Below are 18,045 nucleotides of genomic sequence, written 5' to 3'. Positions count from 1 at the left end.
CCTTCATGATGTTAGCCATAGTGTCACCATCTGACGTGCGTCAACAACTAAAGCCCAGGGGTGTCACTGAATAAAAAAATGAAAGAATATGTGAGGGGATATTTAACAATGAACAGCAATGTAATATTAAAACTACACACCCAGGGGCCACTTTATTAGGTTTGGTATCACGCGGCTGCAACTCAAGCAATGTAGCATGGGGACCTGACTGAGCGTTTCAGTTACTGTTCAAACAAACGTGAGAATGGCCAAGAAGCAATATGGCTGTGATGAGATGCTTGGTGCCAGACCGTCACACACCACAGTCTCAAGAGTGTACAGCAAATGGGACAACAGACATAAAACAAAGTGAGTGACATTTGTACGGGCAAATGACAGAGAAAGGTGGACAGATGCGTTCAAGAAAGGCCACAAATCCTCAAATCAGGGCAACTCTGGAAACACAACAAGACTTTGACAAGGATGGCTGACGACAGCAGACAGAGGGTCCACTCCTGTCAGCGTCTAGTAAGATTCATATTTTAGCAGCCTGTCTTTATCAAATATCTTTGAGCCACACTCTTTTACTCTAATTCTCAAATAATAAACCTAGCAGGGAAGTTAATGTTTAACAAAACCTAATTTCAAAATGCAGGGACGCTAATAAGCCAGTTGCTGCTCAGGCGTATACTTAAGACCCTATTAGATCAGAAGTGCGGTGGAGTGGTGGCTCTGAGGCTAGCGGTAAGCGCTGGCACTTGAATGGTTGCCAGTTTGAATCCCGTAAACGCCAGAAGTGACTCTGCTCCGTGGGGCCCTTGAGCAAGGCCCTTAACCTGCCACTGCTCCGTCCTGGGTGTGACGCCAACCTGCACCATCCCTGCAACTTACAGGGAAAACTCAGGGGGTTAGCGGCAGGATTGGCACTCCAGCCACCATAAAAATCCTCACGATGTTCCAGTGTGGTGCTGGGGTGTCACCCATTGCACGGCTGCACCCGGGTCCCAATCTGGGGGGGATCGGCAAGGTGCTACCAGAGCATGCTCCCAACCTTTCTCAAGTGCTGGGCAAAGGCATGATGGTCTCTCTCACTGGCTGCTCCATTCAATGGCTATGCAGGAGCAAAGACCAAGCTGGACCAATAAAACAAATCAAATAATAAGACGGAGAGCCACCTGGCAGTTATAATAAGGGATATTTAATTCGGCCAGCACTCACTGTACCCTGTCGCTGATATTTTGGGCACATTATCTACAATGTATGAATCAACACGCATCATACTCTCCAGCCTGTTCTCTTGTCGAATTGCCTGGGGTTACAGATGTACAAGAATGGCAGAAGTACAGTACAGTACAGTAGCAGTCAACCCTGACAGTGTGGTAGGAGTATGGGATGTAGGGAATTCTGTTATGATCCACATAATAAAGAGCACAAAGTGGAGAACAGAGTCGCCTAAGGACGCTACCACAACAAACCGCCCTCCCTAGTGTTCCTTCTGCCGACTCTTTACCACTCTTACTTGTGCTTGTGGCCGCCTCATCCCACCGTTTATCCCTGGCTCCTCCTGCTTGTGTCTCATACTTTGACTCCACCCCTTTCTTATTTTTGCCAGCTATTGGCCCCTGGCCCAGCCAATTGGATTCGGAGTCTCCACCCCTAACCCTTCCATTTGCCTGCTCTTAACCCCACACTCTCTTCCAATCAAAGACTTTTTCCTTCCTTTGGTCGATGCTCTTAAAGATTCAGGCTCTACCCGTACACTGATGTGAGTTGCCAGCCGCATGGCACAGGTCATTGTGCCACAGTGCGGTCCTGTGGCTTGGCTTTTTCTCTAAGGTAGCATCTGCTTAGGGGGCGTCACATCGCACACACACTTCACGCTGCCCTGGATGCCTCAGGCCGGGTAGGACGGAGGGTGCATCCTTATCTTTGTTCTTGTGAATGTTTGCTTCCATAGAAGGTTTCAATGTTAGCATTTTGAATAGCTTTTAAAAATATTTCTAAGTTAATGTGCCTTGGTGATTAATCAGCAGGATGGGGAAGCCACTCAGCTAAATGGTGAGAGGACTCAGTCCCAGCAAGGTGTCTTGTAAACTTCATCACTTCCAGATCGCTCTTTCTAGTGAATTGGCAAAGCTGAACGTCCTAACATCTTCTAAAGTGTCATTCAGCATGGTGCGGACAGGGCATTTGTTTGGCTCCGGGAGAGTACAGGCTATCAGACCAATGATGCCAGGCTCCAGGTCCGATTGTTCTGGCTTACCCATAAGGCAAAAGGAGAAGGCCTCCAACCGGAACCAATCCTAACCTGGGCTTTGTGGGTGGAGGTTTACTTGAATGTACGTGATCTTAATATCCATTTTTGTAAGGTGGATAGTAAAGTAAAGACTGCCCCCTGAATGGTATTATACCAAGCTGGCTAATTGTGTGTTATTATTAGAAGATGGAAGATAAGACAAAATGGCAGCAATAGAGCATAGTAAAGCAGGTGAAACCTTACCAAAGAAACTATGATCTGAAAACCCATGCAAGTCCATGTAGAGAAGAGGAAAAAATAAAAAAACAAAACAAAAAGAGAGACATTTGCACACAGTGAGAAGCCGTGAGGAACAAAGCGACCGTCAGACAGCTGAGCTCCACGTACAGGCGGAGGTGAAACAAACAAACAAACAGAAGTGCCACGGGCAAAGGGGCCGAGTGCTGCTGGCCACAGGATGGAAGCAACCAAATCTGTGATACATCCGTCACCCCCGGCCCACATCGACAGACCACACAGCGTTGCTTCCTCCTAAAACATCACATGCTGGTTTACTCTCAAAAGCAAGCAGTAGGCATCGTGATGATGCCAGTCTTTAAAACAAAAGGTCATTATTTACATCTGGATGGGTGGACCTGGAGAGGGATGTGGGGGTCAAATTTATCGAAAACACACATTCAGGTTCAGGGGAACAGCAGGCATCGAGAGAGGCAGGCTGACCAGTTGGCAGGACGGAGAGCACAAGCTCACGTCTGGAGACCCCTGAGTGGCGTGTTCCCAAGTGTGTGTGCCACGCCACCCAATATGAGGCAACCCAACAGTGGAGTAAGTGTCTGCAGAAAATGAAATGATGGACAGGAGGAAGGCTCCTGGTGAGCCCCCTTGGCTGCCTAGGCAGATCAGATCTTGCTTGTTCCAGAAAATCAGGCTCACATGGAGAAGGGTAGGCGAGTGTATCAGGGAGTGACGTAACGCTGAAAGAAACTTCTCTACGGTGCTTACTAGAGTCTTTGGCACACTCTAAGCAAGCAGCGCCCAGTGTGGGTGGCAGCATTGATTGAGTGGAGACGGGGACACTTTAGAGAAGCATATTTGTAGGTGACCACACTGCAAACAGTACATCCGTTGTTGGGCCTAAAACGAAGCCACTGCCTAAAGAGTAGACATCTTCGCAGTCCCTTCCTGGGTTGGCCCTTCGCACTTACAGTACGGTCACATGCACCCTGACACCCACGTAGATTCTGGTTTTTTGTAGACTGGCACAGCAGACCTTCCTGGTGCCAGTCAATGCCAATGCATACAAGTATGCTTGCATATTGCGTTTAGCAACTGATCCCTTCATTCTGCAGTGCAAGTACAAGTATGGGGTTGCTGAGACAGAGATTTGGGGTGCCCTTCATGGAGCTGTAGAGAAATTTCTTTCTACCCGACTAACTGACAATCCCCCCCACCTGCGCCACGTGCATTCGATTTTCAGGGACTGCCATGCAGTAACAGTTAACATGGTGAGACGTGGACAGTGGAATATGGAGCACACCACTCAAACCTGCGCTCTGCCTCCTGCCAACTGATATGAGGGGCATAAAGGGATGTCTCATTTGTATTCAAGGTGACAGAAAATGGCCAGCAGCAAATCGGGAGCAGGACACAACATGAGAGACAGAGAAAGTGAAGACATACACACCAGAGTATTCCCCTGTGGAAGCAGCCGAGACAGGAGAGCATGGAAAGAAAAACCCTAGTTAGTGTGACATGCACCCTCATCGACACTTAGTGAGCACTGCTGGGATACGTGGCGGACGTGTGCAAGCACCGCAGTGCACTTCAGGTTTGGCATCGCTAGATTGATTTGTCACTCTTTGAGTATAATGTGCTGTCTTTGGTGATTTTGACACCTAGCACATAAGGGCCGTTGGTGACAACACTGAGAGTGGACACACTTCACTTCTCACCACTTCACTCTTCTTCTCGGTGGCAAAGACCAAGTCCAGACTCACTTGCAGACATGCAGGTGTTTAGCGCAATGAAAAATCAGCACGCAGTCAACACCAACCCATTGGCGACAGTGAAAGCGAGACCTGATTGGTCCAACCAGACTTGTCACGCTTGGAAATGTGAGTAGAGTGGCAAAGAGCAAAAGCGAGACACGCCAAGAGCTCACTGTGTTCTTCAGGCTTTTGATTTGGGTCTGACGTCTGGTCGATCGGACCTGTCGCTTAACAAGACTTGGCTAACTTTGACTAACGTGTCATCTTCTGGCTCCTGCTGCTTACTTATGCTGTACACTTACATAGCTCATTGATTCCATGCGTGATCACACGAGTGACTTCAAGGTTTCGCTGAGATACATTTCCAGGTAACTGTTGAGCTCCGATTTTCAAGTCGCCGTTCTGCCAAGATGATTTAAAAGGCAGGCCGCTATGGGGCTTAGTAAAGGGACTAGGAGAAGACTCGCCTGTCTGAAACTAGATAACACTCGGTCCTACACCCAAACACCAGAGATTGGTTCACAACAACTGCTAAGAACTGAAGAGGAGATTTCTATGGAGCTCTGGTGGTTGGACCGATGACATCTGGGGCTGCAGCCCTTAGCAACCGTCATTGTGCAATAGCAACGGTGATCACAAAAATATAAAAGGACCGTCACGGTAACTCCAAAAAGAAAAAAAAACAAGGTTAAGCCAAAATACAGCAAGAAAATAAGCCTACCAACAAACTCCCAGATATTCACGGCCGAGATTAAAGTTCAGAACAAAAATCAGCAAATCACCAGAGTCAGCTGAGCCGTCAGCAGTTTGAGCGCTGCTTCTGCTGCAGTGGCGGAAATGTCCGCTTTCACCGAAAGGGCCTTTTGTTCTCTGTGAGAACAGGGTGATCAGTGTGTCAGCCCACACCATCCTCGGGAACACCCCCAGGGGGCAATGCAAATGAATAACAAGTGGAGACGAGACCCTTCTGGAACATTCGCTCAAGAAACCGGTGCTACCAAAACTGCTGCTGCAGCACCTTACTTGTCCATTCTCTGCTGGGTGGCAACATTTCTGCTCTGATGTGCGGAATGTAAACTGACTTTTGTAGTTTTGCTTTAGTAAAGACATCGGAGCCCAAATAAGAATAACGAAATGACGCACCTACACAGTAACATTAAAATGTGAGCGTCTGCAATTGACACTTTCAAATCCAATACACCGATCAGGACTGTGCTACTCAGCTGTAGCGTGCAAGGTGGTCATGCTGAGCAAGGCAGCTCCCTCCATGCATCTTCTTTATGTTCTGCGTGGATATCCAGAACAACAGGACACAAGGCAGGGAGCGATCAGGAGAGCGCAGCGCAGCACCCAAGGACTTGGCTTGATCACCAAGCTGATCTCTCCTACCCTGAGGCCTGCATCACTGGTGTCTTTCAAGATGGAAGCTATGAATGGGCCCACATACCAGCAGCTGTGCAGAGAACAAGAGACAATCTGATCAGGCCCATTTTTCAGGCTTCTCAAGACGGTCACGGACCATCTTTACAGTGAACGAATCATTGAACGGGACTTGCAGTGCACGTGCACCGCGTGCTGCTGTGGTCTCGCTGAAGTGTGAACGGTGCTTTCAACAAACCTTGGAACCTTTCACTAGGAACAAGTCAAGTTGAGCACGCTAAGGGCATTCGATTCTGCTTCCGGAATGTAAAATGGTCAAATACTGTCCTCACGTGTCTAGTTCAAAATATTAAAAGCGTTATCCCTGGCCTCAGTCTCTTTTCCTTTTAATTTATTTCGTTTGCTGTCTTTGTGTAAATTCTTTATCTTTAATAATTTCTCTCTGTTGAGAGTCAATAAACATTTTTGCTTATGTTGCTTATATATCTCAAGGAGTCCTTGTCTTCTTATTGTTGAGCCGAAGGAGGCAGGGCCTCCCACCACTGCTACCGCTGTCGGACCGACCCCAGGCCTTTTATAAGCCTGTAACAGTGCGGACTCGAGGCGAGACCGTCAAAACGTAAGACTGGGATCGGGAGGAAAGCCATGGTCAAGGCCAAGCAGAGGTCAATACCAAAAAGATCATTAAAAAAAAAAAAAAAAATCAGAACGCTAATCCAAAAATCAAAAGTCTAAAGCCAGAAAAAATAATGTAAGTCAGAGAAAATAGCGAAATGAAATCAATTAGAGAACCCTACCATCTGATCCTCCACAAAGTGTTCAGCTGACCTTTACACCGGCCCCTCTAAATGTCATCACGTGTAGCGCACCCCTGGGGGCTGTTGGGATGGAACGTTGCTCCATTGCCACCAATGCTAATGCAACAAATGGCAGCTTCCAGTAAACAAACAAAAGGGCGTAGTGATAAGGCACTATAAAAACTTCCAACTTTTCAACCATTCCGAGTTGTATAACCCCAATGTGAAATTCCTGTTTCTCTGGGTTCAAAACCACAGAGTCCATAAGAGAAGGCAAAGGAAAAAAGAAAAACTCAGTGTAAGAGCAACAGTGCGAAGCTTCGTCATCGGAGTACCTGCTTCTGTCTTCTGACGCGTTTTTGGAACAGTGTCCTGTGTTCTTTGATTTTTCTGCTTACTTTGGGTTGCCTTCCAGGCACTCCCTTAAGATCATTCCTGATTGTTTTTTGTGTTTACTTTTTGGATCCTTTTTTGTTAATAAATCTTTAAAATGTAAAAGGAACACTCATGGATCAAGGGGTTTCATAGTCCCTCTCCTCTCATTTTGAAGACTTGACCTCTTTGCCGATGGGCCTGTATAGGCCGACAGCCTGCTACTCAAGTTGTGGATCAGGCTGAATTTTGTTTGCTAGGCTTGAGACTAAATTCTGGAGGCTAAGCTTCATTCTGAGCCTGACAGCCGCCAGGTAGAAAACAACGAACCTCAGAGTAAATCTACAAGCAATTAAATTAGAAAGAATACTCACTTCAGTCTTACAATTGAGAAGGTTATTTGGGTTCTACTCTTAATGCGAAGGAGTCAAACAATGGTTACCATTCACGTCTCTTTAAATAATAAAATGGACAAGCTTTCACATACAAAGACAATCCTGTAGTGAAGTACAAATGTGTCTTTGAACGCCGTTTGTCTTCTACTTCGCTACGTTAGTCTAAAAGCAGGAAGGCTTTGTCAATTCAAGGTTGCAACAAACCACAGAGTCAGACTAGTCCAAGATGGAGCGTTATGGATGTCATTCTTTTCCAAGGTTGCTTACCCAGAAGATCTGCTCCCTCGTCCACATCCCCAATAAGCCCCGATCCAGCAGATGACAGCTCTTCAAACAAAGACTCAGTGTTGCGATCAAATGCTTTGTTTTCAATTCCTTTGGTTGGCGTGCTGTGTGACAAGATGGGGACAGAAACAAAAAAGCATCACTTGAAGTGCCATTCACAGCCTGCTGTCTTTTTGAATGACTGATTACCTCTGGAGTCATTGATCCTGTTAGTTCATTCATTCAGTCATTTGACAAACACCCGTCCATTTTTCTAACCTGTTTAGCATGGAATGGTCGTCAGGGCAAGCATTTGGGCGCAAGGCAGGAACACCACCAGGACAGGGCGCCCATCCAACACAGGGTGAACACACACACACGGGCATAGTTTAGCAATGCCAATTCCTCCAAGTGTAGGGTTGCCAGATGTCCCTTTTATATATATTAGATGGATTAATTATAGATTTAGATAGGAGTATAAGGAAAAAGCTGGTTAAGTTTGCAGTTGATACCAAGATAGGTGGATTAGAAGATAATTTGGAATCCGTTATATCATCACAGAAGGACTTGGACAGCAGACAGGCTTGGGCAGATTTGTGGCAGATGAAATTTAATGTCAGTAAATGGGTAGTGCTGTGCGCTTCTCTATCAGCATTGCAACACACAGCATCAATAAAGTAAGTGTGCTGTCACCACTTGCCACAGCCCACTTTTTTTTCTAACTGCCTGAATTAAATAAAAATAATAATAATAATAATATTTCTCTGTTGTCTGTATTAAATAAATATTTTCAAATGATTTCACTTTTACAGAATTTTGATGTTTTTAACTTATGTCTCTACTTTTATATAATATATTGGTCTGGGCATGTATACATTTATAATATATATATATATATATATAGTAATACAGAGAGAGATTTTAAGAGAGTGTCCCGTATTTCTAATTTTCTAATCTGGCAAACCTACCCAAGTGACACGTCTTTGGACAGGGGAAGGAAACTGCAGCACACAGAGGAGCCCCACATGAACACTGTGAGAACATGCAGACTCCACGCAGGGAGTACCTGGGACACGAACAATCATGGGTAATAGAATGCAAAATCACAATTCTAAAATAAAAGAAGAGCAACCTCAAAATCCATTACCTTACTTAAAAGAAGCAAAGAAAGGTGCAAGAAAACAGAGTTTGTGCACAACATCACGTTCATACAAACAGTAACGTGTAAAATGAGAGTGCAAGACAGCATTCAGACATGACATGCTGTGAAGAAGGACCAGACTGGGACTGGGGCTTCAGGACAGAAGCTGGACTGGGAGACACCATGGACTGCTGTACTGTAAACACCCAGCTATAAAATGCACAGACGCCAAGAAAGCTAACATGGATGTCAAAGAGATGTGAGAAGAAGGCAAAGTCCCTGCAGAAAGGCCATGGGGATGTATGGAGAAGGTGCAAACACCACACAGGTAAGGGACTGAGCCAGGAGGGGATGGGGGCGGAGCTCCAGTAGTCTTCCCATCATGTGACTGTGGCATGATAATATTGCTTAGCAACAGACAGCAATAGGAGGAGCCGGAGCAAAACGCCGGCAGAAGCAGGAGCTAGGAGCACTGCACTCTTTTGTCCAAAACTGGACCTTGGCATCTGTACATCTCTCATACGAATGCATGAATGAAGGGCGATAATGAGCTTCACTTACACAGAGCAGACATACTGTACAAACGGAGGAGCACATGGAAAACAGAGAGACAAAACCTGAAACACACATTCAAATCTCTCACCTTGCTCCCTTGTACCCGCTGAGGTCCATATCCAGCTCTGGAGTAGATTCAATAATGGCCTGCACATCTGATTTGTCATCATTTTCAGATAAACCTTCAAATAAATAAAGGTTACTTTTGAAAACTGATCATGTCAGCCGGAGCTTGGTCACTGCTCTGTGAGTAATTTAAATTGGGCGGCCACTTGACGGGGGCTATGATACAGAAGGTATGTTCACAACCAGTAGACCATCTGACCCCATTCAGGTGTTATCTTCTATTGTTAGGAAGACTCTTTTGTGACCGCACACAACATTAATATTTAGAAACACAAGAATTGCAGCCATCCTACAATTTAAAGAAAAGCACTTCACTGTGACCAGCGCCTGTGCCGAAACCCCAAACCATTTTTGGATCTGCTGCTTACAGAAGAAAAAATATCTCAGTGGTCACTTGAGACAGGAGTGAGTACTTGTAAAAGAAGCGTGTGCAGTGAGATTTGAGGCAGGATAAGAGCAGGAGATGAAATGAAGCCAACTCTTAGTCAACAGGGCAGCATATGGATGGAGACAAACTGGACTGATCTTCAAAGCCACAAACACAGATCCACAGTCGGAGTAAAACTAACTCTGCTATTGTGGTCACTCGGAAATCAGGAAAAGAAACTGGCAGCAGATAAGATGACCAAATGAAGGGGCACACAGAATCAGAGTTGAAGACGAAGGACAGAACAAACCCACCACCACCACCACCCATATTCCCACAAATTCTCAGTTTCAGCAGGCATGAACCAGCCGTGTGCGGTTTAAATCAGGCACCTAGTGTTCAATTGGAAATCAGAATGGACAACACGAGTGACGCTGAACATGGCATGATACCCAAAACTATTGTCACCATGAGTTTTCATGCACAACCAAGGGTTTACCAAGAATTTTGAGAAAAGTAAGAAAACTACCACTGGTAGGCAAAACTGTGGAGAAGATCAGCTTGTGAATCAGAGGGGTCAAAGGTTAACACTAGAATTACTAGAGCCTATGAAAAAACTCGTAGATCCATCCCACCATAAATTGCTTTGCACCTCTCCATCAGCATCTTTTGTCCTGTAAATGTGTCGATAAGCAGCAAGCAGCATGCTATCACATCCCCCTACCACCACACAGTTTTCTCAGCTCAAGTCTGTTTACCTGCGTGTCAGTTGTTTGGAGTTGTATAAAGTGAGAAGTCAAGCAAAATGACACCTTTTATAAATACTAGATCATTATTTGGAACACATGCATTTCATGTGTGTTCCTTGTCTACAACAATCTATGTACAGTAAACACATCGTTAAAACAGAAACGTTTTTCATGTTTTTGTAATAATTGACAAAATGTAGACATGAAGTGTTTAATGTGTTAAGCCTGAATTCCAAATATCAAATAAAAACACTTTCAGAAAAGGTACAAATATAACAGAACAAGTGCGCTTTTATTCAAAAATATAACTGCAGAAAAAGAACCCGCGTTAGGGTGTGACATTGACACACATTTGCTACAACTGCTTCGGGGGCGGAACGGTATCAACTGTTGACTGGTAATCAAAACTTCACGGGTTCGACCCCGGACAAGTCCGTTTTGAGAAGTGAGCTGCTCTTATTCTTACTATTTTAGAATTAAAACATACATTTGATTTTAGTCTGTAACAGCCAGTGTAAATGTATGATACTTGTAAAGGTTAGCTTTGTTTTTTTATTCAGTTTTATTCTCTCAGTTGCATTCATTATCCCACCTGCCCCCTAAATTGACACTGATTTCACATAAAGATGCGCTATAACAGAGGTGAACTCAGATGATGACGACAGTTCTACATCGGAGCAAGAATGCACTTCGCACTTTTGCTATCGCTGTACTTTGTATATGTACACGGAAGGCTCTGCAGTCTACTTGTGACTTTATGCTGCAGTAAGTAAGTAAATAAATAAAGGTAAATAAGTAACATTCGATCTGGCTCTTATATACAAAGTACAGCGATGGCAGATGTTTTTAACGATGTGTTTATATAGATCGTTGTAGACACAGAACACACATGAAATGCATGTGTTCCAAATAACGAGATACTATTCATAAAAGGTGTCATTTTGCTTGACTTCTCACTCTGCACACCTCTAAGCAACTGACACGCAGGTAAACAGACTTGAGCTGAGAAAACTGTGCAGCGGTGGGGAATGTGATAGCAGGCCGCTTATCGACACATTTACAGGACAAAAGACTCTGATGGAGAGGTGCAAAGCGATTTAAGGTGGGACGGATCTACGAGTTTTTTTGTAGGTTCTGGTAATTCTAGTGTTAATGATGAGAAGTGTCAAAGCAAACAGATGGGCCACAACCAGGCCAATCCCCTCATCTCAGAGTACACCCTTTATTAAACTTTGTCTTGAATTGGCGACACCACCAGAAAACCCTGCCACTGCTGTCAGTGAAAAACAAGAAAGTATAAAGCACGTCTCTGGGGGGCCAGAAGCAGAATTGTTAAGGAGTGGACAACAACTTGGTGGCAGGTCAGATTCTTTGCCATCACGCAGTTGGAGGGATCAGAATGTAATCTGAGCATCCTGCTTGGTGTTGACAGGGGTGGCAGCGTGATGGTGTGGGCCACACTTTAGGACTGTAATACCCAATGAGGAACATCTGATCAGCAAGTCACAGCTGAGTATTATTGCTAACCAAGGTCACCACCTCCTGGCTACGGGTTATACACACTTCCACTGTATTGTAACAGGAACATGACAGTGAAGTGTCTAGGCATCACAGTCCCCAAATCTCAGGCCTACTGAACTCACTGGAATGTGGTGGAAAGGAGCGGTTTGCAGCGCCTGCACGAGGCCATCATTTCTGAATGTCCTAACATCCAGCATCTTACAGATTTGCTGGTCAGACTGAATGTACTCAGCTCAACGCTCAACAGCCCCGCTCCGTGAGTGTGTGTGTGTGGTGTCACACACGTGCGATTGGGAGGCAGTTAAAGGGCCTGAATAATGGGCGTTCCACGCCAGACCAGGGGGTGGCAAGGTGCACTGACTTTCTCTCTCAATCCTCTGCAGACCATCCAAGGGAAATCTCGCACGGTTCTGGCGCCAATGATGACGTCACTTTCCGTTTCTGGCGCCCATGAGGACGTCACTTCCGGGTCTGGTCACAATGACATCACTCCCTGTCTCGACCTTTAAAGCCGCCATCTTTAACAGCCTTAAGTCAGTTCTGTTTTGGACTCTGCCCTGTGAACAACTCACAAACAAATTACCCACTTGCAGCCAGGGCATAATATATGGGTGGCTGCCCCAAACCTTTTTGATGTCTCGTGTTTGTTCCTATGACAGAGGTCTACTACTTTGTGGCTGAGCAGTTGTCACTCCTTGCTGCTTCTGCTTCACAAGTACAGTTGACCAGGACAAACCTAGCAAGGCACAATTTCTGGCAGAGGTAGCATCTCGTGACAGTGCCACATCATTGGATGCCACCTAAGAGCCAAAAGAGGCGCAACATGTTACTAGGGTGGTGTGCCTAATAAACTGCCAACACATGGCACTGAAGACAAACAGTAAAAATGGCTACGTAAGTTCAGGGAGACGGTGCCTGCCGAGAAGCAGGTCTTTATTTTCTAAAACCACTGACGCCAATTCAACACACCATTATTGATGCCGTATTTTAATGAAGTTTGGTGCAATGTGGGATTTGGGGTACCAGCACAGGGCCAGCTGAGTGACCCCACACATCCACAAGTGCAACGAGCCCCTTTGGTAAACACATTTCCCTGTAAAGAAGACAGACGCCATGGATCCCAGCAGCCCCACAACTTACCAATGGAGACTGTCCTAGTACCTGGGGCTACTTGAACTTCGATGTTCTTGCTGCTGTCTGGTTTTCTGCTCGCTGTGTTGAGATTCTTAGACAATCCCTCAGCTTCCTCCCGTAGGGGCGTGTCAACAGAAGGCATTGCCACGTCCGATGCGGCCGTTGACATCGGCGTGACAGACTTGGAGCCACCTTGGCTGATATCTGAGAGCTCATCCTAAAACAGAGCACAAAGGAGCATTCAGACACACACACGGTAAAACGTAGAGGGACAGAGAGAGACGAGAATCCCCCCGTGTCCCTTTCCCGACATACAGCACACTTACTACGCCCCTCACTGCGTCTTCTTTAAAAAAATAAAACCCCACAGAGAAGTCCGAATCAAATCAGTCACACTTTCCATACACATACGAAAAAACGATGTGCACAATGACAGTACACGACAGCAAAAAATGAACAAATCACATGATGGCACTTGGGCAGAAGAGTGAGACGGGCACAATGCACACCTCCTTTGTGTTGTGACAGCACACTGAAATGTCCACTCACGATGAATCTCGTTTACTAAGCACCTCGGTCACAACTACTGATGTTAAAAAACACAGACGACACACCCCTATGTTAGTGGTTAGGATCTACTTCGATACAGAAGCCCACCACACACTGTGAGTGACGTCTCATGCAACTCGTGGGCCACACACTGCATGCAAATCACAAACCCGCACGTCCTGTGGGGCTGCAGGCCAACGGGATAAAACAGAAACCGCTTTCATCATTTTGGACCCTTTTTCTGGGTCATTGCCCAAGCCTCATTGACAGCTCTGGCAAACTGGAAAGCGGTACATGCAGCAAGTCACGTGACCAAAACCAGTAACCCCACCTCAGCCCAGCCCAACACCCATTAAAATTGGTGGCATGCATGATATCACACCGTGTATTATGGGCTTGTGAAACACAAAGCTGCTGAAAAACACAAGCGACAACTAGAGGCCACAGCACGGGCGGGCAGCTGACGACGGACTTCAGCTCCGCACTTCGGGACTTCAACTACCTGGCAGTTGGCAGCCATCGAATGTCCCCAAGCCTCCTGTGAACTCTTACCAATCTTTTGCACATCGTCAGTCTCCAACTCCTTGGGGAGAGAATTAAAATGAAGCACATTGTGAGGTGCATCTCGACAAAGCAAATGGAACATGAGTTGGTTGAACAGCAGCACACCTTCTATTTATGGTGACATTGATAATAAAACAGAAATACAACATCCTAACAGACAAAACGAGATGTTCACGGGGGGCCGAGCACAATCCCATCAAAGCAACGCTGATTACTCGGTGGGTCACCACAGGCATCGACTCAGAGGTCATTGAGGCGTCCACTCTTGAAACCAACGAAACTGTTCAACCACAGTGCAAGTTCAAAGGGGGCACACATTGCCACCGAGTGGTTCATGGTGTGTGCCACCACTGTCCTGTTCGCAAGTCTTATTTCCTGATCTTCGTGTTGATTGGTGGGAAGTGAAGAAGTAAACAGACGGGCCACAACCAGGCCAGTCCCATCTGAATAGTCATCTCAGAGCACACCATCCTAGCATCCCTCGACTTACTGCGGATTCACAAAGTCTTCAGAGCCCTTCACGTTTCACAGCCTTGTGCTAAAAACGCCTAAGCTCATTTTTTTCCCTTGTCAAGCTAAACTCAATGCCACAGAGTGAAAAAGTGAAAAGAGAACTATTTGAAAATTTATCAAAAATCAAAAACTGAAATCTCACACTGACATGCAAACCCCATGGAGATGACGAGTGGGCACAGCGCCTGATCAGCAAGGCAGCAACGCAAACTAGGACTCCGCCATGCCACCCCTTAACATATTTACTATTTGAAATGCGTGCCCAGTTACATCTGGGAGAGGTCTGGTGCCTTTGAGGACACTCGTTTCATATTTTAGGCAGGGCCTCACCATGTGTTGTGATCCTACTGATTGAATTAGGCTTTTTGTTATGTTTTGTATACATTTCCATTATTATGTCATTTTGGTAATGTTTAGTTATGCACCCATTAAGACTAAGGACCCCCCTTGGCCTATTGATTCAGGCCCTCCAGACCGCCATTGAATATTTGTGAGTACCTTTGGGAGTTGTCTGGGTTTTGATTATGGAGTGAGAAGACAACAGATAACCAGGAGGTGCAAATTTACAGCTAAACGTAGTGAGGGACAGAAAAGGCGTCAAAGCCAATATAAGTCAGGGAGGCCAAGCTAACGAGGGACACGAGAGACACGGGTGAACCAGAGAATCGAAAGTCCAGGGCACGTAGGGAGTTTTAAAAACCAAAACGGTACCTAGCACTTGACCTACCCGCTTAGAAACTTGACTACGCTAAGGTTTTTGTTCATTTATCCAACCGAGGCATCCCAAAGCATAGAAGTGATGCCATATTTGTATGATCACAGTCACATGACACAGCTATCGTGACATGTAAACAAAGAACGGGACAAGTGAAACAATTCAAATTTAAACTTTGACAAAATAGTTTAAAACTGTGGGAAATCTCCATAGACAGATTCTTTATGCTAAACAACTCCAAAATAACAAAAGACACGTACAGTGATGCGCCATTACAACAATGACGAAGGATTTGGATTTCTCATTTTTAGCTCTGCCCTTTTTCGACTATTCTTTGTGCTCTGTTTGTCCCCTGCCTCTCCTGTTTTGTTATTACTCTTCTTGACTGATTCAATTCCTGAAATGTATACAGTAGAATGTCTTTTCAGGTTCGGTCCTGAACATCAGGGGTTTACAGTAATCCTCTCCTCTTAAGGGGTGTTTCTGTGATATTTCTGAACAGCTCCATTTTGGCAATGTGCAGACTGGAGCCTGCCTTTTGAGTTTGGGCTCTGACTGCCTGGAGTGAGGCCTGCTGTGGGCTTCCTGATCTTGGAGGACTGATAATAATAATATTACATTTATATAGCGCTTTTCTCAGTACTCAAAGCGCTATCCACCTGGTTTAGCGTATTTCAAGGCCTGCATACCTTTTTGCTGTGTTTTTTTGGGGGTCTATTTCATACAAAAACAAAACACCACCACTATTAAAAATCCAAGCAGTTGGCACAGTGACATTTCCGTACTGATACAGTACAGGCCCAGGTGAGTGGTAGAATAAGCCTTGATGCCATAAAGGGTGAACATCTCCTTTGAGGTTCCTTATGCAAGCTACACTCTTAGATGCTGTTGTTGAGATTAAAGCAAATATTACAAAACTTTGTTCAATTTCCCAAAACATTATAACAAATACACGTGTTTCAATATTGGCATTAAAAGCAATGAACCACCACCAATAGTTTGCAGGGATGTTCATAACTTTGGACAGAAACACAATTGACAAGACAATCCATACAGAGAGCATGAGACACAGATGTGAGCCATTACAAACTCCCAGGTTTCAACAATCTGGCTGAGGCCATGATGCTAATCTCTTTAGGCAAACTTCTCCCCGACTTAAGGAACATAATTTCACCAAATGTCACATACAAGTGAAATTTACACACATTCTAGGTGCCCGTCTGGGTTAGGGCCTGCTTTGGTCTCCATATCAGCCTGACTTTAAATTGAGGCATGGACTGCACAAGGTGCCCGAAGCGTTCCTTGATAGGTTTGGCCACTGCTGACCACTTCTTTCAGTTCCTGCAGATTTCTTCTCCGTGGTCCTCTTTTTTCAGATGGGGATCTGGGAACTGCGTTGGGGAGTTGGAGAAAACTGAGGTCACTGTCACATTCAGCTTGGGTTGCTGCGACGTGTCTCAAGGTGCCCGTTACCCATTTGAAAAGCAGCATAGTGTGGCCATAAGAGGGATGGTCCACTACATCTGGCATCAAAGATCAACTCAAGTCAAACGTCTTGGGCATTTGCTGTATGGGCTGAGCGACAGTCACGTGATTGGCTAGGAGGTGTTTGTGGCTGTGTCATATTGAAAGGGACTGATTACCGAGTATGGATTACTCTTCTTCGTCAACCTCTGCACTCAGTCCAGCCCTACAGGGCACCGACACTCATACAGGCCCAGGGGTCCTTCCATTTCCATCTCCTATATGAGGACAGCAGTGAGGAAGGTCCTGTGGTTTGCCCGTCTACACATATAAATCAGTTGAATGTCTGGTAATTTTGCTCATGTCCTTGGCCTATTCTTGTGCCTAACGTCTTCATCAAAGCACCGTCACCATGGTGGCAGCAGCTCTTGGTCCCAAGGGGTGACCTCTCCCGAGAGTTCAGTGCTTAAAATAAAAAGGCACGGTGGACAGGGAATGGAAAAATGAACCACACTGCACCACCCCATATGAGAGGGAGCGGGGAGACCCATCACAGTTATGCTCTGCCCTGGCACAGTCACAAACTCAAAACTGGGTGAATATCAGAGGCTCTGGGCCTTGACTGTGTTCCCTCAGACTCGTACACTGCAGGCAGGACGCTTTAATTCTACAGAAGAAATGTCTGCAGAAGTCTGAAGGCAATTCTTAAACATGTACTGACTGGCACGATCACTCTGGCATACGTGATCATGGGACTGAGCTGCATTGCCATTTGTACCAATGCCACAAGAGTATTTGTTCTGTTTTCAACAGGCAAGGTCCCTGGCTGGTGGTGTGCTTATTAACACATCGGCAATACTTGGGCAATGTCACCTGATAGTGTCACCTGAGGTCCCAAAGTGGTGACTCGGCTCGGCTGTAAGACAATGAATGATGTGCGTTCATGTCAAGTAAATAAAGAAGTGAGATGTGCTGGCTGTGTGTTTGGCATAAGCCAAATGTATATATCTGGCCACTAGGGGGCTACACTGCCTTCTTAAACTGGGAGACATTTTGGAGTCCCTTATGATTACACACTGGGTGGCTTACTGGGAGGAGGAAGTGGTCGGGGGGAGATGAGAGCAAGAAAACGAGACCTTGGTGGTCCTCTAGAAGCCAGTAAACAAGCAAATGGATGAGCCACCTGACGGGGTAGACGGGTTCAACACACACGGT

The 18,045-nt window shown here is 45.7% G+C and overlaps 1 protein-coding gene across 12 annotated transcripts in view; it reads right to left on the bottom strand.

Annotated features, from left to right (window-relative positions):
- The window catches only part of LOC114664291 (C-Jun-amino-terminal kinase-interacting protein 4-like), a 109,059-nt gene that overhangs the window by 32,555 nt on the left and 58,459 nt on the right, over positions 1 to 18,045 (bottom strand). For 4 of the 12 annotated variants that reach the window (XM_028818339.2, XM_028818343.2, XM_028818342.2 and 1 more), the window contains 3 exons: positions 13,032 to 13,242; positions 9,217 to 9,310; positions 7,436 to 7,557 (listed from right to left, as the gene is read on the bottom strand). In XM_028818339.2, the coding sequence (XP_028674172.2) occupies positions 7,436 to 7,557; positions 9,217 to 9,310; positions 13,032 to 13,242 (427 nt within the window). Of the gene's footprint in view, positions 1 to 2,479; positions 2,495 to 7,435; positions 7,558 to 9,216; positions 9,311 to 13,031; positions 13,243 to 14,076; positions 14,158 to 18,045 lie in introns of all 12 variants that reach the window. The other 8 variants (XM_051918786.1, XM_051918788.1, XM_051918790.1 and 5 more) reach the window with 4 other exon arrangements.

The sequence above is a fragment of the Erpetoichthys calabaricus genome, chromosome 14, assembly GCF_900747795.2.
Source record: "Erpetoichthys calabaricus chromosome 14, fErpCal1.3, whole genome shotgun sequence".
Classification (NCBI taxonomy): Eukaryota; Metazoa; Chordata; class Cladistia; order Polypteriformes; family Polypteridae; genus Erpetoichthys; species Erpetoichthys calabaricus.
The sequence above is the reverse complement of the archived record's forward strand: the minus strand, read 5'-3'. Positions and strand labels throughout refer to the sequence as shown.